The sequence below is a fragment of the Kluyveromyces lactis genome, assembly GCF_000002515.2.
Source record: "Kluyveromyces lactis strain NRRL Y-1140 chromosome E complete sequence".
NCBI classification, from domain to species: domain Eukaryota; kingdom Fungi; phylum Ascomycota; class Saccharomycetes; order Saccharomycetales; family Saccharomycetaceae; genus Kluyveromyces; species Kluyveromyces lactis.
The window spans coordinates 826,615-851,556 of NC_006041.1; the positions used below are offsets into that span (position 1 = coordinate 826,615).

General features: G+C 38.3%; 16 protein-coding genes across 16 annotated transcripts; 7 read left to right on the forward strand and 9 right to left on the reverse strand.

The window, feature by feature from the left end:
- Positions 1–420: 420 nt before the first annotated feature.
- On the reverse strand, positions 421–903 carry TMA17 (Tma17p; the record flags this gene model as incomplete). Its single annotated transcript, XM_454367.1, has 1 exon — positions 421–903. The coding sequence occupies one exon, from the start codon at positions 901–903 to the stop codon at positions 421–423; it is 483 nt and encodes a 160-aa protein (XP_454367.1).
- A 726-nt stretch (positions 904–1,629) lies between these two features.
- On the forward strand, positions 1,630–2,904 carry PRP3 (U4/U6-U5 snRNP complex subunit PRP3; the record flags this gene model as incomplete). The annotated part of the gene is made up of 1 exon (XM_454368.1): positions 1,630–2,904. The coding sequence occupies one exon, from the start codon at positions 1,630–1,632 to the stop codon at positions 2,902–2,904; it is 1,275 nt and encodes a 424-aa protein (XP_454368.1).
- A 327-nt stretch (positions 2,905–3,231) lies between these two features.
- HSP10 (Hsp10p) lies at positions 3,232–3,549 on the reverse strand (the record flags this gene model as incomplete). Its single annotated transcript, XM_454370.1, has 1 exon — positions 3,232–3,549. One exon carries the CDS (start codon positions 3,547–3,549, stop codon positions 3,232–3,234), a length of 318 nt encoding a protein of 105 aa, XP_454370.1.
- Positions 3,550–4,271: 722 nt separating this feature from the next.
- Positions 4,272–4,499, forward strand: MCO10 (Mco10p; the record flags this gene model as incomplete). Its single annotated transcript, XM_454371.1, has 1 exon — positions 4,272–4,499. The coding sequence occupies one exon, from the start codon at positions 4,272–4,274 to the stop codon at positions 4,497–4,499; it is 228 nt and encodes a 75-aa protein (XP_454371.1).
- Positions 4,500–4,691: 192 nt separating this feature from the next.
- Positions 4,692–5,330, reverse strand: SFM1 (protein-arginine N-methyltransferase SFM1; the record flags this gene model as incomplete). The annotated part of the gene is made up of 1 exon (XM_454372.1): positions 4,692–5,330. One exon carries the CDS (start codon positions 5,328–5,330, stop codon positions 4,692–4,694), a length of 639 nt encoding a protein of 212 aa, XP_454372.1.
- Positions 5,331–5,572: 242 nt separating this feature from the next.
- On the reverse strand, positions 5,573–7,462 carry DDL1 (putative carboxylic ester hydrolase; the record flags this gene model as incomplete). The annotated part of the gene is made up of 1 exon (XM_454373.1): positions 5,573–7,462. The coding sequence occupies one exon, from the start codon at positions 7,460–7,462 to the stop codon at positions 5,573–5,575; it is 1,890 nt and encodes a 629-aa protein (XP_454373.1).
- Positions 7,463–7,750: 288 nt separating this feature from the next.
- On the reverse strand, positions 7,751–9,097 carry AHC1 (Ahc1p; the record flags this gene model as incomplete). The annotated part of the gene is made up of 1 exon (XM_454374.1): positions 7,751–9,097. One exon carries the CDS (start codon positions 9,095–9,097, stop codon positions 7,751–7,753), a length of 1,347 nt encoding a protein of 448 aa, XP_454374.1.
- Positions 9,098–9,611: 514 nt separating this feature from the next.
- KLLA0_E09417g (uncharacterized protein) lies at positions 9,612–10,034 on the forward strand (the record flags this gene model as incomplete). Its single annotated transcript, XM_454375.1, has 1 exon — positions 9,612–10,034. One exon carries the CDS (start codon positions 9,612–9,614, stop codon positions 10,032–10,034), a length of 423 nt encoding a protein of 140 aa, XP_454375.1.
- Positions 10,035–10,333: 299 nt separating this feature from the next.
- On the reverse strand, positions 10,334–10,930 carry RLP24 (ATPase-activating ribosome biosynthesis protein; the record flags this gene model as incomplete). The annotated part of the gene is made up of 1 exon (XM_454376.1): positions 10,334–10,930. One exon carries the CDS (start codon positions 10,928–10,930, stop codon positions 10,334–10,336), a length of 597 nt encoding a protein of 198 aa, XP_454376.1.
- A 714-nt stretch (positions 10,931–11,644) lies between these two features.
- PAM18 (Pam18p) lies at positions 11,645–12,136 on the forward strand (the record flags this gene model as incomplete). The annotated part of the gene is made up of 1 exon (XM_454377.1): positions 11,645–12,136. The coding sequence occupies one exon, from the start codon at positions 11,645–11,647 to the stop codon at positions 12,134–12,136; it is 492 nt and encodes a 163-aa protein (XP_454377.1).
- A 194-nt stretch (positions 12,137–12,330) lies between these two features.
- NSE1 (Smc5-Smc6 complex subunit NSE1) lies at positions 12,331–13,302 on the reverse strand (the record flags this gene model as incomplete). Its single annotated transcript, XM_454378.1, has 1 exon — positions 12,331–13,302. The coding sequence occupies one exon, from the start codon at positions 13,300–13,302 to the stop codon at positions 12,331–12,333; it is 972 nt and encodes a 323-aa protein (XP_454378.1).
- Positions 13,303–14,032: 730 nt separating this feature from the next.
- Positions 14,033–15,940, forward strand: SSK1 (mitogen-activated protein kinase kinase kinase SSK1; the record flags this gene model as incomplete). The annotated part of the gene is made up of 1 exon (XM_454379.1): positions 14,033–15,940. The coding sequence occupies one exon, from the start codon at positions 14,033–14,035 to the stop codon at positions 15,938–15,940; it is 1,908 nt and encodes a 635-aa protein (XP_454379.1).
- A 578-nt stretch (positions 15,941–16,518) lies between these two features.
- APL1 (Apl1p) lies at positions 16,519–18,609 on the forward strand (the record flags this gene model as incomplete). Its single annotated transcript, XM_454380.1, has 1 exon — positions 16,519–18,609. The coding sequence occupies one exon, from the start codon at positions 16,519–16,521 to the stop codon at positions 18,607–18,609; it is 2,091 nt and encodes a 696-aa protein (XP_454380.1).
- Positions 18,610–18,683: 74 nt separating this feature from the next.
- Positions 18,684–19,610, reverse strand: CMS1 (Cms1p; the record flags this gene model as incomplete). Its single annotated transcript, XM_454381.1, has 1 exon — positions 18,684–19,610. The coding sequence occupies one exon, from the start codon at positions 19,608–19,610 to the stop codon at positions 18,684–18,686; it is 927 nt and encodes a 308-aa protein (XP_454381.1).
- Positions 19,611–19,985: 375 nt separating this feature from the next.
- THI73 (Thi73p) lies at positions 19,986–21,521 on the reverse strand (the record flags this gene model as incomplete). The annotated part of the gene is made up of 1 exon (XM_454382.1): positions 19,986–21,521. The coding sequence occupies one exon, from the start codon at positions 21,519–21,521 to the stop codon at positions 19,986–19,988; it is 1,536 nt and encodes a 511-aa protein (XP_454382.1).
- A 649-nt stretch (positions 21,522–22,170) lies between these two features.
- KLLA0_E09593g (uncharacterized protein) lies at positions 22,171–24,681 on the forward strand (the record flags this gene model as incomplete). The annotated part of the gene is made up of 1 exon (XM_454383.1): positions 22,171–24,681. One exon carries the CDS (start codon positions 22,171–22,173, stop codon positions 24,679–24,681), a length of 2,511 nt encoding a protein of 836 aa, XP_454383.1.
- Between the last annotated feature and the right edge of the window lie 261 nt (positions 24,682–24,942).

Genomic DNA, 24,942 nt, shown 5'->3' on the forward strand with positions numbered 1-24,942 from the left:
CTGTATGTTTTTCTCCAAAAGTGTTCTTAACATTTTCATGCCATGGCACAGTATATATGTCGATCATATCAAAATGAAATGAAATGTTAACGTGAACCTGATAGACTTTTTTCGCATCGACGTTTACAGATGGAAGAAAATGAATGCCACAGAGAACGGCCCAGCCTGCTGGAAACAGAAAAAGCTAAATGTTAAGAATGGTCTGTAGCAGATTCATTCCAGGGTTTTTCCCAGCAGATTACCAGCCCGAAACTAAGAGAAAGAAACCAGAACGGGTGCGTTTATTCATCTCTGAAAGTATACAGTTTTCCGAGGTCATACCAGCCCACACTTTTAAACATGCATTTTTGCTTTCATTCATTTTTTTTTTACTATACTTCAATATATGAGTACATTATATATATTTTGTTTGGAATGGGTTCATAAGTTAATGCTATTGGAACCAGTGGCATCAGCAGTATTATCTGAATCCACGCCAACGGTTCTCCGGCCTTGAGATTGCAAAGATCTTTTTAATTTTGTGGACGCCGATTGGATGTCACCGGAAGATACAGTGCTAGCCCTGTGCTGTTCTTCTAGGTCCAAAGCTTGTAGCCTTTCGTTATAATTATCCAATACTTTTCCATTTTCCGCTAATGAGTCTTGGAATACTTGCAAATCCTTCTCATCAATATCATCATCGGAAAAATTCCCTTCCGCGTCCAATTCTTGTCTGTTCAATACCTCTTCACCCTTAAGCTTGGCAACGTACGCTTCTAACCTTCTGTTAGATCTTTGTAAATGCTTCACTGCATTATTGATCTCTTTTCTGATCTCTTGTAATTCATGCTCAGACGATTCTCTAATAGCAATCACGAACTCTTGAATCTGAATTGGTCTACGAATACCAGAAGAATGTGCCATATTTCTATGTTAAGTCTATCCTTAGCTATGTATGTTTTTTCACTTTTTAGTCTTGTTTCGGTTGGAAAGTACGAGATGAATTAAGATCGGTATCCTTAACTATATATTCAAGCTAGCCTTTTATAACAATAATTTAAGCCAGAGTTTATTCTCTTACTATTTATACCCAACGGTAAGATATCACGCCCCACATATGACACCCACCCCTCCGAGGCACCATCATTGCAAATCAGAGTGTATGATGCGCACGTTACTATGCTGACTTTTTCCAGCTCCAAAGCAACACTACTTGTTAAAAATCACATCAGCTTTTCTGCTTTCCTTTCTCCTGGGCTGGATTTCCCCGCCTAAGTCCTTCTCTGGGAACTGAACTTTGTCCCTTTCAGCAAAGAGTTGAGAAACTCACGAGGAACACAAAAACAACGAGAATTAGGGGCCGCTTATGTAATTCTTTTCATCCCATAAAACAGAAAAATTGTGCTGTTTTGGCTTCCACCCATACACTACGCACAATCAGGGGTTGGTGCAATTTCGGATATATTACCCGGGCATGGTGAATTTCATCATAGGCGTTACAGAGTGAAGATGTGATTCAGATTCTATATGAGAGAGAGTTCATTGCGATGCTAGAGAAGAGATGGACAAAAGACAAATGGTGATGTGTAATAGTAACTACGGATTGTCTGGAATAATCGGCCCTTTGTACAAAAATCATATCATCATATAATGGGCAATGATAATAATACTAATAGAGGGTTAAATCGGAAATTGCATTCTGCATTGAGTGTTGAGAATGTCAATTTATTGAGATTTCAAGGTAGACGTTGTGGAAACCCATACTTGCAAGACGTACAGGCTCATGGTTTTGAGCCAAAGGCAAGAGTATCGTCTCATTGGTATGAACCGGGAGAGGTTGTCCAGCATGCTGCAAAATTAAGACAAGAGAACCGTGAAAAGTCTGAAGAAGAAAGAATACGATGGGAAGCTGAACTGGAGAAACAGCAGGAAATCGAACGGAAAATAGAAATAGGGGAACTACCTGATAAGCATGAAGAAGTTTATTTTACCGATTTATCGGACGTTCCTGATGTGGAATGGTGGGATGTTCCATATATCAAAGATGGTAGCATCCATGAGAAATATAGTTTGGATTATTCCACATTGAATTCGGACGATGAAAGTGATGATGAAGAGGAAGAGGAAGAGGAAGGTGCACAAGATAAATTCCCAAGTATTAGGTATATTCAACATCCGGTACCGATTGAAAGGCCTAGGGCAGCTGTTCCAGTGGCAGAGATTTTCTTAACGAAAAACGAACGGAAAAAGGCCAGAAGGAATACGAGGAAGTTGGTACGACAGGAGAAGGAGGAGAAAATCAAGCTTGGTATAGAACCAAAACCAGAGCCCAAGGTTAAATTATCGAATATGATGAATGTGTATGAGAATGATGCCAATATTGCGGATCCAACTCAATGGGAATCCATCGTACGGAGACAAGTGGCAGAGAGGAAAAGGAAACATTTCGAAGAAAATGAAATAAGGCATCAAGAAAGCCTGAAACGAAGGAAGGAATCCCAGTTACAAGCACACAGCAATGATAGTCCTCTAGAATACACGTGTGTTGTTTACATGTTTGACGAAATACAGAATCCTAGTATCAGATACAAAATCAAAACCAACGGTAAGCAATTGAAGTTGAAAGGATGCTGTCTACACATTCAAAATGGCAAAGGTATAATTGTAGCTTTTGGAGATGAAAAATCTATCCGCTTTTTCGATAAGTTGGTGACAAAGCGAATCAATTGGTCGGAACCATACAAAGATAGAGATACCGAAGAGACAGTACCTTGCGACGGTAAAATTACAAAGGTTTGGCAAGGATTAATTGGTGATTGTAGATTCAAGGGCTGGTTCATGCTCGATTGTAAAGATAAAAACCAGTTAAATAATATCTTAGAGCAGCACGATGCATTGACTTTTGTACCATTAGGTAAGTTTTAACAAACAATTACGTACTGAAAATGAAATCCAAGTTCGAAATCATCAAAATTTTGGAATAAAAGTAATAGTGTATGTTAAAAAAAATAAAACCGGAGTAAATCCAACGACCTACTTAGAACATTTATTTACATGGGGTGAGTAGGCAGTCCAAGTGACGCACAATGGTCAACATTATTGAGTTTTATCACTACCAACATCAAAAAAAAGTCATATTTATATAAATAATATCTCCCTTCGTCTCTCAAAATTCAATCATCAATAACAGAGAAAGATACTGGCTCATAACATCGTTCTTTAAATTTAATTCTGGTGTAACGTTCGAGACCTTTATTCGACGACCTTGGCCAAGATTTCAGAGTCTCTGAATAAAACGACTTCATCATCCTTGCCCAACTTGATTGTGGATCCACCGAATTGTGGGATCAAAACTTGGTCACCTGGTTGGACAGATGGTGTAATCTTGTTACCGTTGGAATCGGTGAAACCTGGACCAGCAGCCAACACAGTAGCTTGGTTTAATTTCTCAACGTTCTTTTCTGGCAAGTATAAACCAGAAGCAGTCTTGGCTTCGGCCTTGATTCTTTGCACCAGAACACGGTCCAACAATGGAACAATAGATTTAGCAGACTTCAATAGAGTGGACATTTTGACCTATTATTATAGTGATTACTTCTTAGGGGAAGAATATCAATCGAGGAGGATCAAGGATCTTGTACAAACGCTGACTTTGATATAATCTTGGCACTCTATTGTTGAAAAAATGTCGAATCCTTCATTTTGTAAAGTGTGTAAGCTTTATAGCCTTTTATAAATTTCAACTTTCATGTCAGAAAGGTTCCCGTTTTCGGTGATGCTAGAAAATTCCATGTGGACAGTAAACTACAAACTACTGAACATGGCAATGATGCGGGCTAAATGACTAGCTGGTAGTGGGCGCCGCTTTGGAGTTGTCAAAACAATATATAGAGCTTAAACAATGGTGGTTCACAGCATGTTGAAGTCACAATTCATAGGGCCTTATGTTGCCGGAAGGGGGCAGTAAGGGAGGAAAGGAAAATAAAATGTTGTCCACGTGACTTACAATTTTTTTTCATGAAATTTAATCACTCCGAACGTCTTTTGGCCCAAGTTTTCGAGGTGAAATTCGAAGGGATCACACAGAAGATGTCGCAGAATTTCACTCTTTTCGCATAAAGACACTGACCTTCCTCGAATGAGCTTTTAAGAATTAAAGGATTTCGTTCCAAGGTTAGCAAGTGTTATACTTGGTTTATGTGAATTTTTTTAACCCTTCAACACCGGTTAGGGCTGATTCCATTTCAATCATAAAAACTGTACCAAACACTACAATTTCATACATATTAATAATGGGTGCTGCTTACAAGATTTTCGGTATGACTGTTCAACCACATATTTTAGCCATAGCTACCTTGGGCTCTGTTTTCGGTGGTGCAGCTTACGCCATGTCTGGTTCTAAGGATGCTGAAAAGGCCAAGCCAGCTGTTGCTACTCCAGCTGCTCCAGCTGCTGGTGGTTCCGACGAATTTGACGTTGAAAAGTTGTTGGGTGATTTCTTGAAGGAAGAATCCAAATAAATTCAATAAAGATCAGGTATTTGAACTACCCCCCTTCTATAGATGACGATTTTTTAACGATATTCAAAATGAAACACGACCTCCTACACAGTCTCAGTATTAAAACAGTTTCCCTTTTTTTCATATACATATGTACATGTAATCTGATAATTATAGGATACTTAAAAGTTATTACATTGATTTGTGTTTATCTCAGAATAGATCGTCTAGACTTTGCTCGGAATCTTTTTTGATTAATTGGAGCATCCCTTCCGGTAGAATCGGCTGGCCATCAGAGTTGAATACATATCTGAATGGCATTTCGGTAGCTTCGTTCTTATTGAATCTGAATTCTGGGTAATCGATGAACTTAACGTCTTCAAATTTAGTTTGTTTCTCAATGATGATTTGGGTGGTTCTGATGGCCGTGTCTGTAGTCATTTGTTTGTCCCCTAGTCTTTTTCCGACGAGTAAGTTTGGGTATTGCTCCATAAGTTCTCTGGTACGGTCTCTTGGTGGATGATCTCCAAGAATACCTCCGAAGACGAAATAATCATAATTTTGAGCATCGGATGGAATCAAATCGGTCTTTGCCCTTGGATCTAATAGACAGACTCTTTGAGATTTTAGCTCTGGTAATTCTGGGAACGCTTCATTGATTTTATCAAGGTTCGCAGTGGTCCACTGCAATCCCATTTCCCTGAGCTTCTTTGGAATATCGGACTCAACGGTATCTTCTGGTAATGACGAAAGAATTAAGTTATCCTTGCCAATATCACGAATGATTTGAGCATACTCTAAAGTAACCCACTCACTGAATCCTTGCTCCATGTGCTCAATAATGTACTTCATACTTAATTTGCTTGCTCCTGTATTGGGTCAGCTTCTTGATCTTTCTGCTGTGCTCATCGCAATAATCTGTCGAAGGTTCTATAAAATCGCATTTGATTTTCCATTTTTGTTTCGATTTGGCAACAGTGCATTTAAATTTATGAGCTACGCTGAAAATGAAAAAGCGACAGATCAACTGCTCGCCATTAGTGTTAGTTCTCAACAAGACTATACATATTTTATACAATGTTTTTTATAATGCTCTATTTTGTCTTCTTTGTCTCTACTTTGGTTGATTTTAATTTAGTTATTTCATGAGTTTTAGGTTTAACGTGTTTCTTCAATATTTCCTTCAGCAAAAATCCTGCAGTATCCATGTCTTCAAAATAACTGACATGAGATTTTATAGCACTCCAGACATCCACGTCTAATAAATTGGGTTGGAAAGAATAGTCAACACGCCCGTTGCTGTTAAAGCGCAACAAATTCGAAAGTAATCGTTGGGTCATGAGTTCTTTCTCTTTTAGATTTTTATCTGACATCAAATTCTTCACGGTGTCAGCAATGAAGTCGTACCCGGTCGCATGCGGAATCCATTCTGCTTCATAATTAGCAGTGACTTTGTCTATTAGTGGTTCAACTCGATAGGAAATCGGATCACAGGGATGAAATAGGTTGTAAAAGTTGTTGCATGCGGGAGTTTGCTGTCTTGTAGAGGAATCAGATTCGCCAATTTTGGTTCTTTGTATAAGTTTGAATACACCTATTGGCGAACCAATAGCGAAGAAGTTATCAACTTCAAAATTCAACGGAAACTTAGACTGTTGAGAAAGAATATCAAACAAGATGACGGATCCGAGAGAGTGACCCAGTAAACTGACTTTGCCATCGAATTCAGGATTGTGTTCACGATACTTCTCATATACATCGTTCAATTCATTTGTGACGTGCTTTAGGATTCTATCTAGGTAAAAATCATCACCGTATAGCAAAATGTCCAAGCCAACGTCACCCAACAACTTTCTTAAAGGTCTAATGCCGTCTACCGTCAAATCTGCTAATGTTGGCAAATCCTCATTGTCACGATTCGTATTAGTCTCGTCTGTATTGAATCCTATTGCATGCCTCCACGTAATTGGAAGAACTTGTGTTCCACTATTGGTTTTATAATCAGGGAACTTTCTTGCGGAATTGAACTCCTGTAAGGAAGGATTCGATTTATACAAGTACTTGATGTTGTTCCGTAATAGGTTTACAGTATGCGCAAAGTTAACGTACTGATACTTCTTACCCAAATTTTGACCGATACCATGAACACAGAGAACGAGATGGTTAGTTGGTCTGTAATGACTCTTTTCACTTGAATCACCATTGTCATAATCCTTTGACATTTCATCTTTCATCATATCTTCTTCTTGTTTACTGTTATTTTCTTCGTTTGGGAACTTCACAAGGTCGCTAAATTCCCAAGAGATCATATCGGATATCTTACCTAACCCCATCGCATGTTCGATAACTTGACCCTCGATCTCTTTCGCTCTTTCTGTTAGAGAAGATGGTTCCTCATAGCCCTTGGTAAGCTTGGATGCACCCAATTGAATCAGTTGAGCCACTGAGCTCCGTAGGATAGTAAGCTGTAAATGTCCACCGTAGATATCTGGCAACAAAAAAGCGGTCCTATCGTCTTCAAAAAACATAACGTATTTCCATTTCGAATCTTTTGGTAATCGGAAAATATCACGAAGTTCAGTGGTTTTAGATTTCTCTTTGTCCCTAGAGAGCCACTGCTGATGTAATTCTTCAATAGCCTTGGTTAAGTCATGACTCAACGGCCTATTCTGGTCATCAAACCAGATACCTCTTCGTATTTCATAGGATGGTCCGTCCCAATAGATTGGATTCATAGAAAACTTTTCCAGATCAACCTCGAAAAGATGATCCTCATTAACATCAAGTTTCCTACTGAAATTCTTCTGGGTATAGAGGTCCTCAATCCGTTTGGAGTCGACCTTGGAGAACGGTTGAAATTTTAAAGGTGCCGTTTTTGGTACATACTCTGATTCAAAAGGTTTGGTTTTAGGAATGTCAATTGCATAAAACCACCTAGATGAGAAATAGCGCCTATTTTCTTTCCACATAGCCCGCACCTTCATCAAGCTTCCCCATATATTTTCCTTTATAACAAGCACTTTACCACAATCCTGTACGGATTGTAGGCCAGCGTCAAGGTACTATTTCATTCTAGTTTATTTTTCAAAATATTATCTTTTTGCATGACAATAGGGGAAAACTTTTTAAGTTACGGATGACTGAATAGATAAAACATTCGACCTAAGTGATTGCATTAAACATTGCTGGCAACGCAATCCGCTGGAGTCAATTAAAGTTCTTTAATTTATATGGTTACATAGTGTTTTCGTTCCTTAAATATTGAATTTCGTTCAGTCATCACGATTGAAAGACCTAAGCTTTGACTTAGCACGAAGATTATAATGTCTAGAACGTTTTTCTTCCTCAGGAATGTGATTCTCGGTGACATGTATGACATCTGGTCTTGCTTTCTTTTCGGCAGGCTTATTCCGTTCATTGAGCATACTCCTTTTTCTAGGTTTCGGTTTTGCTTCTTCTTCTGAAGCGGTTCCTAAACCCTCCTCATCCTCATATTTCATTATCGTTTCAAGATCATTCTTTGCGTCCTTGACGTAGTTGATTATATCCTTGAAATCGTCCTTGCCATACATTTTCTGAAGATGGGTCGTTGATTTCGTTAGGGCGGATTCTTCAGCTACCGAGGTTGCCTTCGGCGTGTCTTTCGTAATTTTTTTGTCATTATGTTGTAAGGGTATCGGCGAAGCCAAATAGCTATCCTTTGGAGTTTTCTTTAACTCTTTGAACTTCGCTAGGATCTCTGGATCCTGCTTTTCATCCGGAAGTATAACCTGGTTACTGAGCACCGCTAAGGGTTGTGACTGATAGTGGAGAAAATGTTTTAGCCTCATATGATTGACAATACCTTGCGCAGATGTGAAACCTTCCCTTCCACATTGAGAGCATGTAATTATTATGAGTATTCCATCAGGTCTTCTGAATATAGGCTGACCCAAGTCAGTGGTTCCGATCATACCACTGTTGCTAGTAGCGCATGTGCTACTGAAGTTTCGTTGGTGATTATGGTGAGGCATCTTCGAAATTATTGCCTCTGATTTCTGTACCTCAGTGGCTGAAGTTTGTTGAGGAACAGTCTTTATGCCACGCATACGAATGTCAATAACGTTTTCATTAGCAAGCCGTAGCCCACTAACTTTCGATCCGCCTTTACTTCTTGTATGGTAGTAATAGATTCCCTCGCGGGTTTCCACATTTGAGCATCCCGCCTTGATGCTTTCCTCCACCTCTTTAGTTCTCGTCTCTTGGTACTTTGAGATCTTATCCGTTAGTTCAGGGTCATCATGCATTATCTTTAACACTTCCAACTGCCCGGATACCTTATCATTCTCTTCTATTATATGCTCCATTTCTTTATGTGTCAACATGATCTGCAAGTTTAGTTGGTCCAGTATTTCTCTTCTTGTGGACATAAACTTTAACCTTTCAGCATCTTCATGTGGGTGTGACGAGTGTATAGAGTCATTATCCTCATTATCCGCTATAGAAGAGAGTTCATGTGGTGATTTTGGAGTTGCCACTTGGTAATATGATATCGTGTGGTTTGATCTGGAAATGCTATCTACATCATCTTCATCCATGAAAAGTACCTGATGACTATTTCTATGATCCACAGAATGCATTAGAATATGTTTAGCAACAAATATAGGGTGACGGACGTCTATTAATGTACAAATTTGCTCAGTCTTTACGCCCTTTTCTTCCAAAATCTTTCTATTGTTAATAATCCGTTATGTACAATTTTTTTTTTTTTTGTTACTACTTATATGGAAAATGAGAATGAAGAGAAAGGCTCTAGCTGTTTAAAACCGTAAACACATTGGATAAATTATGCCTATTTTGAAATGGGTCGAGGAAACAGCGCGACAAGAAAGCTGGTGTCTGTAAACCAATCAACATGACCACTTAGTGAGGGACAAATATTGAGAATCTTTTGAGCCGTGATGAGCTCAGGTAGAGAGTCCGTTGTTATCAGTATTTCTTTGTATTTATCCTTTTTTAAAGTTTTCCAAAAGTCATTTTAGATAGATCTTCCAGACTTTAATAAACTGGGCAATACTTAAATTGAGAACACATGAGTGAGCCACTTCCCCTTGACTACCGGTATGTCTGCATATATCTTATGACAGGAAGAGTATGAGCAAAATTATTACGGATCTTGATACAATTGCCGGAAAGATCGAGGAGTACGCAGGAGATACGTTGTTAAGACTTCGAATCTTCGCACAATTTCAGGACATTTCTCATTCACATGAAAGAACCGATGGGATTTATCTTCATTTTAGCAACGTTCCAGATTTCAATGCAGAAACGAATAGAGAAAGATCATATTATTTCTTGATTGATGAGACAATCTATGACGAAGCGTTCATCAATACCAAATCAGGTGAAAGACCACATAAGGGCGATATCTTAGATATGAGATGTTGTTATAGGAAGTACGATAAAGTCGTTGAAATTATGCATCTGAAAGTGATATCGATCGCAGATTTGGATTCATTACGAGAATTCTTGGCGAAGGCGGACGATGACTCAGAGATTAGATCTTTTCTTCGATGAAAGAGGAGAAATGTTACTTGTATTTCTTTGTTAAAATCTATTAACGATTGTAATGTACATAAAGAGACAGCACACATGCATCTATATGAATATATAAATAAAGCTATGCTTCTCAGAGAGGTGAAGTTAAATATATCGATGCTCCGGGTTTAGAATCTGTGATAATTTGAATCTTAATCATGAAGGTAAAATAAAAAGTAAGTAAATTAAGCTGAGCGAATCCCTTTGAAAAAAGGTATTTGCTATCCAAGAAAGAGAGGTAGAAAGAAGTCTTTGATGTTTTCTCTTTTCATGATTATTCAAAACGCAATCCTCTTGGAGTTCTTTCTCTTGTTTTTCAATAGAATCTTTTGTTTTTGTAGTTGTTCTTCAGCTTCGGATTCGGATTCAACTTCGGATTCAGCTTCAGATTCGATATCCATCTCCTCGTCACTAGCCTGTTCAATGGCTTCTTCCTTAGCAGCTTGTCTAGCCAACTCCACTTCTCTCAATCTCAATAACTCTGGGTTAGATTCCACCAAAGCCTTATCTCTCAAGAAGTCCCTTTCGTTGTTACCCTTCATTCTGTTCTTATAGAAAGCTCTCTCACGTCTTTGTCTAATCTCTTCGATTCTACTCATGGCCTTCAAAGTCGTAGCTACAAGCTCTCTGTTGTACCTCACTGGAACGTTTCTTCTCTGTGCAAACGTTAGGGTAGAATCAACAGCCAATTCCTTACCGGCAGCCTTTCTGAACGCTTTAGTCCATCTCAACTTACGTGGATTTCTACGTTGCTTGAAAGCCTTGTGACATTTAGAACGACAGAAACGGAACTCTTTGGCATCGTTTCTAACAAACATAATACCATGGCCCGGATAACAAGGCGATGAACAGAAATGACATGCGTAAACTCTCATCTTATATTATTATTTCTCTATCTTCTCACCAGGATAGATAGTAGCACCAAACTTGAACAAAATCTTCCGTAAACCACAAGAATGAATTCCCGTTCAGTAACTTCCCAGATAACCGTATCAAAGTGTCAAGGTAATGGATCGTAGCCCTTCTTGATTCAGAATCAAATAATGATACTTTTGAAAGCTCATCTCTGTATAAGTTGAATTGTAATTTTTTTTTCGAAATATTTCATTCTCAAATAACCCACTGAAACTACCGCACCATGAAAGAAGAAATTCACATACAAAAGAAAAATCTGCGATGAGATGAGATGAGCTGAAAAGGGAATAGAAGTGAGAAAAAGAAATAAAGAAGGAAAGAGCAAAAAGATCAAATCCGTGAAAGATGATTTATATGAATTTCAGATCACGTGGTTACGAGGAACCCCACAGCTACATTATCATGTCACACGGATACTGAGATTTTCGGATATTGGGAAGTAGGATCTTTGTTGTAAGTTTTCCATCGATGTAAAAAATATGACAATAGTGATTAATGAATGATGATTTAGTGAATGAATTAATGAATGAATGAATCGGAGAAATAAAGAAATACATATAAGGTTTTAATATCTACTCAAAATATTTATTACAGAGGTTCGCTCCATTTTAAAGCAACTCTGATCTCGTTGTTATCTGTTTTCTTACCGTCTGTGATCCAAGTGTTGAAACGAAATGGCACAACAAAATATTGAAGTTCCTCAGCTGCCCATTCCTGGCGAAGATAATTCCAACAGGGTACCAGAGCAAGTAGTAATTGGACATCCTGCTGCTGGCGTTCCTCCTATTCCTCAGCAGAAATCCGGTATGGATTTATATTTCGATCAAGCATTGGATTATATGGGAGATCATCCAGTGCTCACCGGTGTAGGTGGGTTCTTTGCGTTGTATTTTGCTGCCGGAGCTTATAAGTCTGTGTCTAAGAGACTTGGAGGATCCTCTCAAGGTGTGAAATATTTGAAAGGTGGGTTTGATCCAAAAATGAACGCTAAGGAAGCACTAGCGATTTTAAATTTGAATGAGACCAATTTGAGTAAGAAGAAATTGAAGGAAGTTCATAGAAGAATCATGCTGGCAAACCATCCGGACAAAGGTGGTTCTCCTTATCTGGCCACTAAGATTAATGAAGCAAAAGATTTCTTGGAGAAGAAAGTGGTAAGAAAGTGATTTTTATTGTTTCTACAGTAGTGCGCCGAAGGGGATACTATCAGAAACAGTAGGGATTATTACTACTACGTTGCATTATTCTCGGGCTAGAAAGAAAAGCAAAAACAACAACTTGTAAATACCATAAATATAATACTTTCGTGTTTTTAATTTATGTTCTTCCCGGCGGAAGCTGAATAACTCGCTGGAAATGATCATCCAATGGCGTATGCGCCAGCTTCCTGGAAAGTCTTATCACTTCCTGGACACTTATCGCTAACATGTTTCACATAGTGTTCTAAACATCCGACGTGTAGTCCATAGTTATGCTCTTCTCTGGCTTCTAGACAGATGATGCCTTGAAGTACAACTTCGTTACAATGGACACATAATGGGACGTCAAAATTCTCGACTAAATAATCTTTCATTTCAATCAAGAACCTAACGTCTAATCCAATTTTCCCTTCGGGAGAACGATAGAGCCATTTGCGCTCAGACAACTCAAACAAGAGCTCTTCTGCTCTTGTTTGTGTTATTTCGTTTGTTTGCATGAGCTCCCCAGAACCAATCCGATACGAGACAAAATGTTTTAGCCCTGCATAGTGTTCATCACCGTATTTTTCACGTAATATATTATCCACCTCATCTATCACATCACTGGATTCTTCTTCCCTTTCAAACTGCTGTACGTAACTGCTTTCAGTTAGTATCTTCTCGATACTCCACTTCAAAAACCCTATATCTGCTGCTGAGAATGATGTCGCCATTTTCATTTGGGAATCGTACTTGAGATTGGTATACACGTAAAATCTGGCATTGGGAGGCCAATTAGCATCCACTAGATCTGTTATGAAATTTTCAAACCTCCGGCTCACGTATGACTTGCCCATTGGATGGTTTACCATCGTTATCCTATAGTTCAAGGGACTTAGTTGCAAATTAAGTTTACTGACATGATCTGTTAGTTTCAGCCTCCAAGCTGTCAACGATAATGGTTCATCTTTCAGAAACCTTCCAGCGTCATTCTCTAGCGTTAAGTAGCATGAAAGTAGTGAGTTCTCACTCACTATCCCTTTGCATTGTAGAATAAACTGCAGTAGATATCGCCTTACATCGAGATCTGTAAGATATGGCGATGCCTCGACGACTCTATCTGTTCCCGTTTCGTCACTTCCAGTATCAGTCATTCTTTTGACGGTCTAATTCTAAAGATCAAACCTATAATCCCTCACAAGAGATGAATCCAATACTTCAGGTACAGGACGGTTCGTACGATCGCTGTTTTTTTGCACAGCTCTTGCTTCATGAACACCATGCACAAGTCTACTTGATATTTACAATCTTAGTTGATTTCAATAACAAGACAAAATAAAACATACTGAGGTGGGAGAAACACCTATATGCTTCATTATTATTCGATGAACCGGGTGTATCGCGTTAAGAAGCAACCGGTTAACAAGTGGCTAAGAATAAGTTCCTAACCTGCCAACACATCCGGGGTTATCTTTATATTGAATTAGCCTTTATTGTCACGTGAATGACCCTCTTTTTCAGGCATAATTGCCGTGGCAAAAACCGCCGTAGATGTCGGACAGAGCAATCTTGATCCTAAATTATTGAAAGAAATGTCGATATAGTGACGATTTAACACACATGAAATGAGTATTTAGAAGGACAAAACACTAGCCCCACTATAACAAACCGTATTTTTTCAACTTCAGCAAGAGTTTCATTATTTGATATATCCGGTGCGCACTTGTGTCATAATACTACCAATACTTACCTGGCTTTGCTAGGGAACCAGAAATAGAAACATAACGGATCTTGCTAACAACAATTCAAAGAAAAGCCCTGTTGGAATAATTGCAGAAAAACAAGCTCGGAAGACGTCACGAACAAGGCTAATAACGCACATTGATGCAAGAACCGATGAACAGGATACGGCCGTCTTCACCGTTGAGTGGGCAGCGGACTGTTACCTCAGGAAGTACCCGGCGAATTTGGTTACAATTAGACACACCATGCGATAGCTTTCGCGGCGAGAATCCTATTGAGGATACTTTATACAATCAACCAACTAGTGTCGACATTGAAGTGAGAGATATGATAGATGATGTGAAAAGTAAGGTATTGAACAAGTTGAGTAATACGAGATGGTTCAGATTCAAAGATAACACGAATATAAGTCTTGGGTTTTATTATTACAGTGCGGAACTACTAGAGCCATCGCACTCTCATTCAGTTGGACCAGAGAAAGCAAATTCCAATACATTCGTAATAACATACTCTGAGTATCAAAATCTGATAAAAAGGAATCAGATTCGTGTTGGACGATGGTCCCAACTGCATAACTCATTTAATAGGTTGTTACACAGGTCCACATCTCAAAGTCCTTCTTTGGATACCGCATTCAATGATGACAATGGTCTTAGGATGTTATCTTCTCAGCATACACGACAGCAATCTCAATCCCCTGATGATAACCTGAAATATGCGTACAAAGTCATCATAGAACCGGATACGCCCGTTATGACGGTATACAGGGAGTTATATGGGGGTTTACAGAAAAGTGAAGATGCTTTAACAGTGTTTTATCCTCCGATGTCTTCAAGTTCTCCTACCTCTCCTGAAGTATTGACTCCTGCTGAACTTTTAGATCCAATACGTATATTCACCAAGGACGCTATAGGACAGGAAAAAGAGATCCTACTCTCAGATATTAGCCAGGGAACTGAAATCGATTCTGTTGTTGAAAGACCCGATCAAAGACGGCCAAGTCTTTTTGGAAGTTTCTCAAGCTCGCGTAATAACACTGGAATACTACTATTACCAAAAGGTGTATCCCCTGAGGATATTGAAGGTAGCAATGATTCTCCGTATGAGGAAGCGAATATTTCCTTGGATAATATTGAAACTTCACCGCCACATCCAGAGAGTTACGCGTTGACAGCCCAGAAACCATTAACAGAAGAGGAAGTGGGTATATCATTAACAAAGACAATATCGTCTCCAGAATTACCTCGTCCACTATCCAGAAGGACCACACCCTCATTAGATAAGCAAGGCAACCTTCCAAAATATAAAGTGTTTCCTCGTATCAACGTGCTTATTGTAGAAGATAACGCTATAAACCAAGCCATTCTAGCATTATTTTTAAGAAAGAACGGAATTTCTTACAAAGTTGCCAAAGACGGAGTGGAAGCAATAGAAAAGTGGAAAGAAGGCGATAGTCATCTTATCCTTATGGATTTGCAATTGCCCCTGCTATCAGGGCTCGAAGCAACAAAAAAAATAAGAGAACTGGAACGAATTAACAATATTGGGAATTTCTCTCAAAAGAGTGTTTCTAAGAAGCCCAATCTGAAAAAAAATGCTAATTCTAAGGAAGAAGGAGGTACAACTGCTGCAAAGACAAGTGATCAGCAAAATGAAGTCGAGAAATCGAATCAGCAGAATATGGTGTTGGACAAATCGAAGTTTAGGTCACCTGTTATAATCGTTGCACTTACCGCATCTTACTCACAAATTGATAGAACAGAGGCCCTATTAGCTGGCTGTAATGATTATTTGACCAAACCAGTCAATTTGGACTGGTTAAGCAAAAAAATAACTGAATGGGGATGTATGCAAGCATTAATCGATTTTGATGGCTGGACTGAAGGACAAAGAAGGATGACTGATGATGTACTTTTGAGACCTCAAATTGTAACGGCAAGAAAATCACAAGCAACTTCTACTAGATCTGTACCGAGAGTTTCTTCTGTCTCAACGACACTTGAATGCGATGATTCTAAATATACAAAATCGAATGACTGTTGTCCGTGAATGAAACCATGGAATAATTGAATTACTTTGAGTTTTCTCAAGTTGTAACAATCATACATTAGCGTTTTACTATAATGGTCATCAGATGTCTTTCTCCGGCAAGAATATTTCAACATTCTTCCCACCTATTACAGTCCACAATCTACCGATAGCATCACTAATTCAACATCTTTTAGGTTTTGGAAAAGTATAATAATTATGACCAGAAATCATGCTATGTAACATTAACAAGAAACTATATTAGTATTGAGCATATATCTTAGTAAATATGACATTATTGAGGTAGCAAACTGTTTCGGACGGTACTGAAGCAGCCATGTCATATTAACCAGCCTTGGATTTAGAACAAATTCTTTGTCCGGGTAATAATAACACCAATCTCTGACTTTTTGTTTGATTTCAAGAACATGTCAAAAGTAACAAACACTAAATTAAAGTACGGTTTATAATGAAACTATCTTATATTTCCCTCAAGAGACAACTGTTACATAAACAACCATATTGCACGAACTGGATTGAGCTGTGTTGATACTATAAATATAAACTCTAATATCATTTCAGTCAGTACGATATTAATTATGTCGGAAAGCAAAATATTCTACAAGTATAAGGCACATGAAATAAGAGGGGAGTTGGTTTCGGATTCTGGTAAGGCCAGAGGTAGTTCGAAGAGGAAACTATGTCTTCGAAAGATTATAGCGAATTTGATCATGGGAAATTATCATGAAATGGCACAATTATTCGTTGACGTTCTACAAATATGGAATAGTGAAAATGATTTAGAGATAAAACGAATGTGTCATCAATATTTTTGCACTTTGACTCCATCAAAGCCTGATCAGTTAAGAATGGCTCTCCCAATTATCCTACAAGACCTTCTATCCAATTCTGAAGAGCTGTGCATTTTATCATTGCGCACAATAACGTCGATAGATGAACCGGAGTATATTCAAGAAGGCTTCCAGCATGTGAAGAAGCTAATCATGACAACTTCAAAAATATCTATTCCACTAAGGAAGGCAGCTATCCATTCTCTGATCAAAATGGATCAATTAGATCATACGAAAGTTTTAGAACTATATTATTTTCTCATGGATATGTTGGACTACGGTAAAGAAGAACCCACAATATTGGTTGCCGCTGTCACAGTACTTCATGAAATTCATGTTAGCAATCCTGATATGAACCCACTCCAACTAACGCAGAACATATGCTTCAATCTCTTAGAGGTATTAGGAAAAATCAATGAATGGGATATTGCGATTCTATTCGATATACTTACTACTGCATACTTACCAAAAACGCATTCTGAAGCTCACCATCTTATCGATCTTTCTGTACCGAAATTGCATAATTTGAATTCATCTGTCGTGCTCAATGCTCTAAAATTTATTATCTATCTAACAAATTACGTTGATTACATTGAAGAGAGGCTTGTGAGAAAGTTCTCAAGCTCCTTGACTTCTTTATTGAATAAGCCTCCTGAAATTCAATTTCTGGTATTGAGAAATGTAATCTTACTTTTACTATCGCGTGACTCTCCACTGATACACCTTGAACCTAATAACTTCTTCATTGAATATTCTGACCCGACTTATATCAAAGATACAAAATTAGAGATTTTATATCTCTTAGCGAATGAAGAAAACACTTCTCAAATTCTTGACGAATTAAAGGGTCAAGCAACAGATATCGATATCCAAATGTCCAAAAAGTCAATCAGAGCAATTGGTAATTTGGCAGTTAAGTATCCACATTCAGCAAGATATAGTGTTGACGTCTTGCTCGAACTTCTAGAATTTGGCGTCGATTACATTGTGCAGGAAGTCGTTTCCATGCTCAAAAATGTTCTAAGGAAATACCCTAATCAGTTTGACTTCGTAGTTCCACTTTTACCGCAATATTCTGATTCCATCCAAGATTCTGAATCGAAATGTGCAATGATATGGATCGTCACCAACCATTCAAATCAATTGGAAGACCCAATAGGTGTATTCCGCAAATATTCTGATAACTTCAATACTGAAGGTCTAGAAGTTCAATTATTGCTTCTCAACTCGGCAGTGAAATTTTTCTGCAGAGCGCAATCAAAAGAAACTGAACAGTTGTGTCTTAAATTATTGTCAGGAGCCACAGAAATTAACGATAATCCCGATCTTAGAGATAATGCATATATGTATTGGAGATTATTGTCATTGGCAGGAAACTCTTCTGAGCCACTATTTAACAACGATGTGGTACGGGACATGATAGATGGTGAACTTCCTGTCATTGAAATCAACACAAAATTGGATCCAATTGTTAGAGAAGAGTTGGAGTTAAACATTGGTAGCATTTTATCGGTATATTTGAAGCCTGTTTCCCAAGTTTTCCGGGGTGTAAGCCCTAAGAAGTTGCCGGAAAGTCCAGCACTTAATCATGAAAAATCATCCTTGTCTATAATTAATGACTCTATCAGTAACAATTCTACTGGAAGTTTCCACGGTTCTGATACTACTCGGAGATCCAGTTCTCCAATTAAGAAAATGACAGATTTCGATAGACCAGCTGAAACAGTAAACCAACTGAAAGACAAAAGAAAATCCAGCATATCTCTTTCAGCGACAAAACTAGCAAGAAAGCCATCGATGCTCGCAAGAAAATTGTCGATGCGGAAGCCTTTCCAATGAACAAAATTAAAACTAGCCACGCATGTCACGAACTTTAAACTAAACATATATATATATATATTCAATCAATATATTTAAAACAGTAAAATCTTTACAGAAGATTTATTCTTCAAAAACTCCTTGAGTACTTTATAGAGAACAGCGGAATCATCTGATGTGAAAATTGTGTTATTTTTTGGATCAAGGTAACTCGCATCAATGAATATATCTAATTTTTCTTTGCCTTGGAAGAAAAGATCGGTGCTCTCTATGATTTTTTGAATACGTGTTGGAGTTGATATGAAATATTTTACAGTTTCTGAGGAAAAGTTTTTACCCTTCATCTTCTTATTGGACTTCTTGTTTTTCTTCTCTGGTTTGGATTCCTTTTTAGATCCAAGCAGTTCCTCCACCTTAGTTATATCATCTTTAAGTTTATTCTTTGAGAACAATTTTACCGCTGTTTGATGGCCGTTAACACTTCTATATACATCTGCAACGCGGATGTTGGATTGAGAAAGAATTATAGATCTAGGTGACTTTGAAAATGTGTGAATGAAATCTTGGAAATTATTCAAACTGCGATCCTTTTCATATTTTTCCGTCGATAAGAAGTCCTGTTTCTTAAAGTACAACTCATCTAATTCTAAAGCACTTAAATCAGGGTTTTTGTCACGGATTGATGTGGCTAAGTACTCAATAATTTTATCAACTGATGCCTTAGGGAGGTTCTCCTTTTGAGCTTTTTCATACGCCATGCGTTCTAGTTTTTTTTGATGGAGAGAAGAATTAGCCAGTTTCTTTTGTCTTTTACTTAAAGGTTTTTCAGACTCTTCAGTGGATAAAGTGTTTCCATTATCTTCCGTATCCAATGCTCTTTTATTCTCTGAAACTTCATCTGCAGTATTACTATCATTGTCCTTATCTAGTTCGACTAGTTCACCATCGGATACCACATCATCGTCTTGGGCATCGTTAACCTCATAAACTAGACCATCATCTAAATCATCTGCGTGTACCATTATGAAACACAGATAAACTGGCAAGGTACTAAACTGTGCTACTTACTAGAAAAGAAATTTCTTAATGTTGGCACTACTCAATCATAGGAACCTCTGTTGAAGCCAATATCAAATGATCAGTTCCATGCGATGAGCTTCAATTTTACACTTTTTCTCTAACCTTGAAGATTCACGGCTTTTCCAACTAGATGGAAAAAGAAAACTGTTAAAAATGTTACCCGTATTTGCGACAGGTTCAAAAACATATTATATCAGTTAAAAAAGCATTAGACAATTGCTTAAGCATACATAGCACACTTTCAACAGGAAAGATGTGGCATTAAGATCAAAACGTATGTTAGTTATTAGTATTATTATTGTTATTATTTGTTTGGTTCAATAAATGTACCTGAAATTCCTGTTCTCAATATCTGTCTTATCTAAGAATTGATACTGTTCTGGTTTAGTTTCGGACTCAGCTTGTTCTTTGTCTCTTCTTCTGTTCTCTGTGTAAGAAGTGTAACCAATGTACAGTTGCAATGGAACACAAACACATTGAGTAACTAGCAATGCGATCTTGGCAGGAATGTATCTTGGGTATGAGTAAGCACGGAACATTTGTGGTGCAACGATACATGCGATATTGTAGACAATCATAGTTAACCCGTTTCTTGCTAGCCTTTTGGTATACCCAGAAGTGTTACAAGTATTCCAGATATAAATGTTCGTAATGGTACATGAACCACTGTATAATAGGTACAACGATAATAGGTTACCGATTTTATTTGTTAACGGTAAACAAATCATGACAATGCAACCAATGATTGCAGGAATGTACATAGATGTCGTGATTAAAGTGAATTGGGAAAATCTTCCTATCAATTGGGTTGTGATTAGAATAATCATGATGGTAACGCATCCGATAGGAAGTTGCAAAAGGGATGTCTGGTAGCTATCAAAACCAAATGTACCTGTGATGGTCACTGAAAAGGTTCCAATGGATCCAGTTGAAATTTGAGAACAACCAGTCAATAATAACATTGGCCATGTCAATTTATCCTTGAGTAACAATTCTTTCACTTGGTGCATCTTGATTTTCTTTGTTTCAAGACCAGTTTGGTTTGATCTGATATGTTCAATGACTTGGACTTTCTCCTTCTCGTTAAGGAACCATGCCTTAGGAACGTTATCTGGTAAATAGAAATAGGTTACTATACCGAATCCCACGGTCACTAAACCGACAACAAGGAACATGATTTGCCACGAGGTAAATTCAGTTCCGTGGTAATGTAAAAACCCAAATGACATTAAACCACCAATGATATAACCGGTTCCTGCTTGAGCAGCCCAGTAACCAATTCTTTGCGTTTGTTCCGATTTCGTATAATACATACCGTTGACTGTAATGCATCCTACAGCACTACACGACTCGAACAACCCTAATAGAACACGTACAATCATCAAACTTGCATATGTCTTACAAACACAATGACAAACGACAACGACACCCCAACATATGATGAACGAGCCCAACACTCGAGACACGGGAAACCTTTGGAGCAAATACACCGCAAACGGTTCTGCAAAGATATACGATGCAGAGAAAATAGTACCCAAATTAGAAAACTCATCACCAACCAAATTGTCCTTGATCCCCATCGATGCGGCATAATTTAACAATGCCTTGTCCAAAAACATCAATAGGTACGTACAGCATAAAAATGGCAAAACAAATATGTCAAGCTTTCTCAACACCTTCTTATCTAACACATGGTTCCCAAAGAAAGTTGTCTTCTCTGTAATATCTTCCTGTTCGATGCTCTTATCGTCCTTCAACTCGGCCGCTGCGGAACTTAGAAGGAACTTTCTAGCTACATCTTCCTCATCGCTTACGGAATAAACAGACTCACTGAGATCTTCTTTATCTGGCATCTTTTCTGGTTTGCCTATCTTGTTGACTTCGTTCTATTATTTTTAAATTGGGGACATATCTTCAAATTTACCAGGGAGGTAATTCGATTCATACTTCGATCCGATGAGGTTCTTTTATACTTCTCGATCCGTCCAAAGATTCATTCCGATTCCTAAACCACTAAAGGTAACTACAAGAACTGAAAGAATTGAAAAAAAGTCTTGCCAACAGAAACAGGCAAGTGCAAGAGAAAAGGACCATCTGGCCCATCTGGCACCTTTTTTCCATTCATTTCACCTCATTTCATGCAATATGCATGTATGTAGCTCAATGCAAGATGCGGTTACGTTGATCTGGCTAAAGCAGGTAACGTGACTAGCAAAGGGTCCTACTATCTTAGATAAGCTGATAATGTGATTGTGTCAGAATAAAAATAGAACTAGAGAAAAAGAAAAGGAAAAACGTGCGCGACGAGGCTCGAGAGAAGCGTCAGATTAAATTGTTAACGACAGAATGCAGGATTATAAAAAAAACATAAAGGGTTTAGTGGACATACTAGATCTGTTGTCTCTTAGCTTCTTGGCATTTAGTCCTTTTTGAAAGAGCACATTTTAAGACACACAAGAAACGGATATCTGTGAATAACGTAGTTTCTGCCAAGTAGGAACGATGTGGAAATTGACATTGTTCTTGGCGATATGGGTACCGATAAGCTTCTGTTTTGTGATTTTAGAGGACGAGTTTTTATATCTTCATAAAAATGGTATTTGCAATAAGCCACAATTTCACTATGAAGCAGATAATTCAGAGGAAGAGTTCGCGGTGTTTTACAACAACTGGGATGGATTGCAGTTACCAGAAACGAGATTCGGAGACCAGTTCACCAGTAAATATAGTTTTTTGAAATGGGTTGACGTATTCTATGGTACCCTGGGTGGGCATATGTTCTCCGGGACTGCTGTTCCCTTTGGTATGTGTAAGATGGGTGTAGATGTGATCAATTCGAAAAAGGGCGACGCGTACTCTGGGTTTCAACCCGATGGTGAGGTTGTTGGAGTTTCGTTATTGCATGAATCTGGTACCGGTGGTGCTCCCACTTATGGGGTTGTTTCGCAGCTTCCAATGATAGCTTCGAGTGCAAGTTCAGTTGATGTAACGAGGCAAATTTCTTTCAAGAGGAAATCGCCTGACGTTGCGCACATTGGCTATTATAAAGTAGAACTCGATAACGGTGTTGATATAGAATTTTCATCTAAGGATAGGTCTGGGTTGTATGAATATACTTTCCCCGAACTGAAAGACAACGGGAAACCAATTATCATGGTGAACGTGTCTCAGCATTTGCATTCTTTTGGCCGTCCGTGGTGGACTCAGAATTTTAGATCGGGCCAAATCAAAGTCTCTTCAGATTTGAAGTCTTATCAAGGTAAAGTGACGATAAATGGAGGTTGGACTGATCCCGGTGAATGGACCGTTAGCTTCTTTGGGAAGTTTGACAAGCCTGCACGTAAAGTTGCTACGTTCAGGAATGGGAGGACTCTACCGTTCCTCAGAAGAATGCAATCTTACTCTGGTGAATCTGATATTGGTGTATTATTTGAATTTGATGAGGATACTACCGTGTTGAAATCGCATGTTGGAATCAGCTTCAACAAGAACGAAGGTGTCAAAGTTGCTGCGCAGAATTTGTTAGACGATTATCCCGAAGACTCACAGTTTGATTTGACATGGTCTGTAGCGTCTGCTCTAGAATCTTGGAATGATAAATTGTTCAAGAAGTTCGAGATGAACGTTAATGAAGAGGACCCTTTGATCATAAGTAAACTATACAATTCATTGTATGGTACTCATTTGATGCCAACCAATAAATCAGGTGCAGAAGCACCGTGGGATAATGGTGAGCCATATTACGATGATTGGTTCACACTTTGGGATACGTTCAGATGTCTTCACCCCTTGATTAATATCATATCACAAGACCATGGTGCAGAAATGGTACGTTCTTTAATTGATATCTGGGAGGTTGAAGGTTTCATGCCGGATGGCAGATCTGGTGACAGATCTGGAAGAACACAAGGGGGTAGCAACTCAGATATCATGTTGGCGGATGCTTTCATTAAGAACGTTCATCAAGGGATCGATTGGGAGAAGGGCTTCCAAGCTATGTATACCAATGCAGAAGTGGAGCCGCCTTACATTGAGGACCCTATGGCTAACGACTCGACAAACAAATTTGGGAGAGGCGCTTTAAAAGAATGGCTTGAATTGGGGTACATAACAAGAAATTACTCAAGAAGTGTCACCAGAACTATGGAGTATTCGTATAACGATTTTGCCCTTTATATCGTTGCCAAAGGTCTCGGTAAAAAAGATTTAGCAAAGACATACCTTGAAAGATCGAAAAACTGGCGTAACATTTGGAACCCAAATGCTAAAAGTGTGAATATACACTATGACTACACCGGATTCGTACAACCTAGGAATTCTGACGGTACGTTTGCTCAACATAGATATGATCCGTTTACATGCTTTGGTTGCTATTGGAGAGACGATGAATATGAAGGAAAACCCGTGGAATATGGGTGGACGGTGCCTTTTGATATGAAGACTTTATTAGAATACATTGGTTCGAAAGCAATGTTTGAAAAACGTTTAGATGATATGTATGCGTTCTGTGGCCATGAGAACGTGGTTGATATTGGCAATGAACCAAGTTTTTTGACACCTTATCTTTACGCGTACATTAACAGACAAGATAAAACGTCAGCATTAGTGGATTGGATCATAAATACAAAGTTTAAGACGGGACCGCGTGGTTTGCCAGGGAATTCTGATGCAGGAGCCATGCAAGCGTGGCTAACCTTTGCCCTTCTAGGTTTTTATCCCGTGGCTGGTACTGATATTTATTTATTAACAAGTCCGAAAGTTAATTATTTGAAACTTAAAAGCATGCCTAACGTTCCAGATATTGAAATTTTTGCACATAACTTATATTCAGAATTTGGTGTCAGAAACAACTTCATTGAGAAAGTTGTTATCAATGACAAAGAACTCGATAAGAACTGGTTTAGACATTCCGAGCTATTCGAACACGGTGGTACCATCGAATACTACATGAGTGAAAAACCATTGGACTGGGATTCAGATAAAGAGTGTCCACCACAAGAATTCAGCGTTTAAGATTCAAGTATAATGGTGTAGTTCGTTAAATAAAATCAGTGATTATTAGGTTTTACATACAACCCTCGCTATTTTGTGTTGAAACTTTTTGATCATATGATCACATGATCAAAATCATGTAAGAAAATTTAGTGAATTTATAACAAGTGAAGCAAGATTTGAAGGTTAAAGAGTAACGCTACACCAATTTGGCTGAATAGACGTAGAGCTCCAGGCATTAGTCGATTTTTTAATTGGACTACATTTGGCTGTACTCTGGTC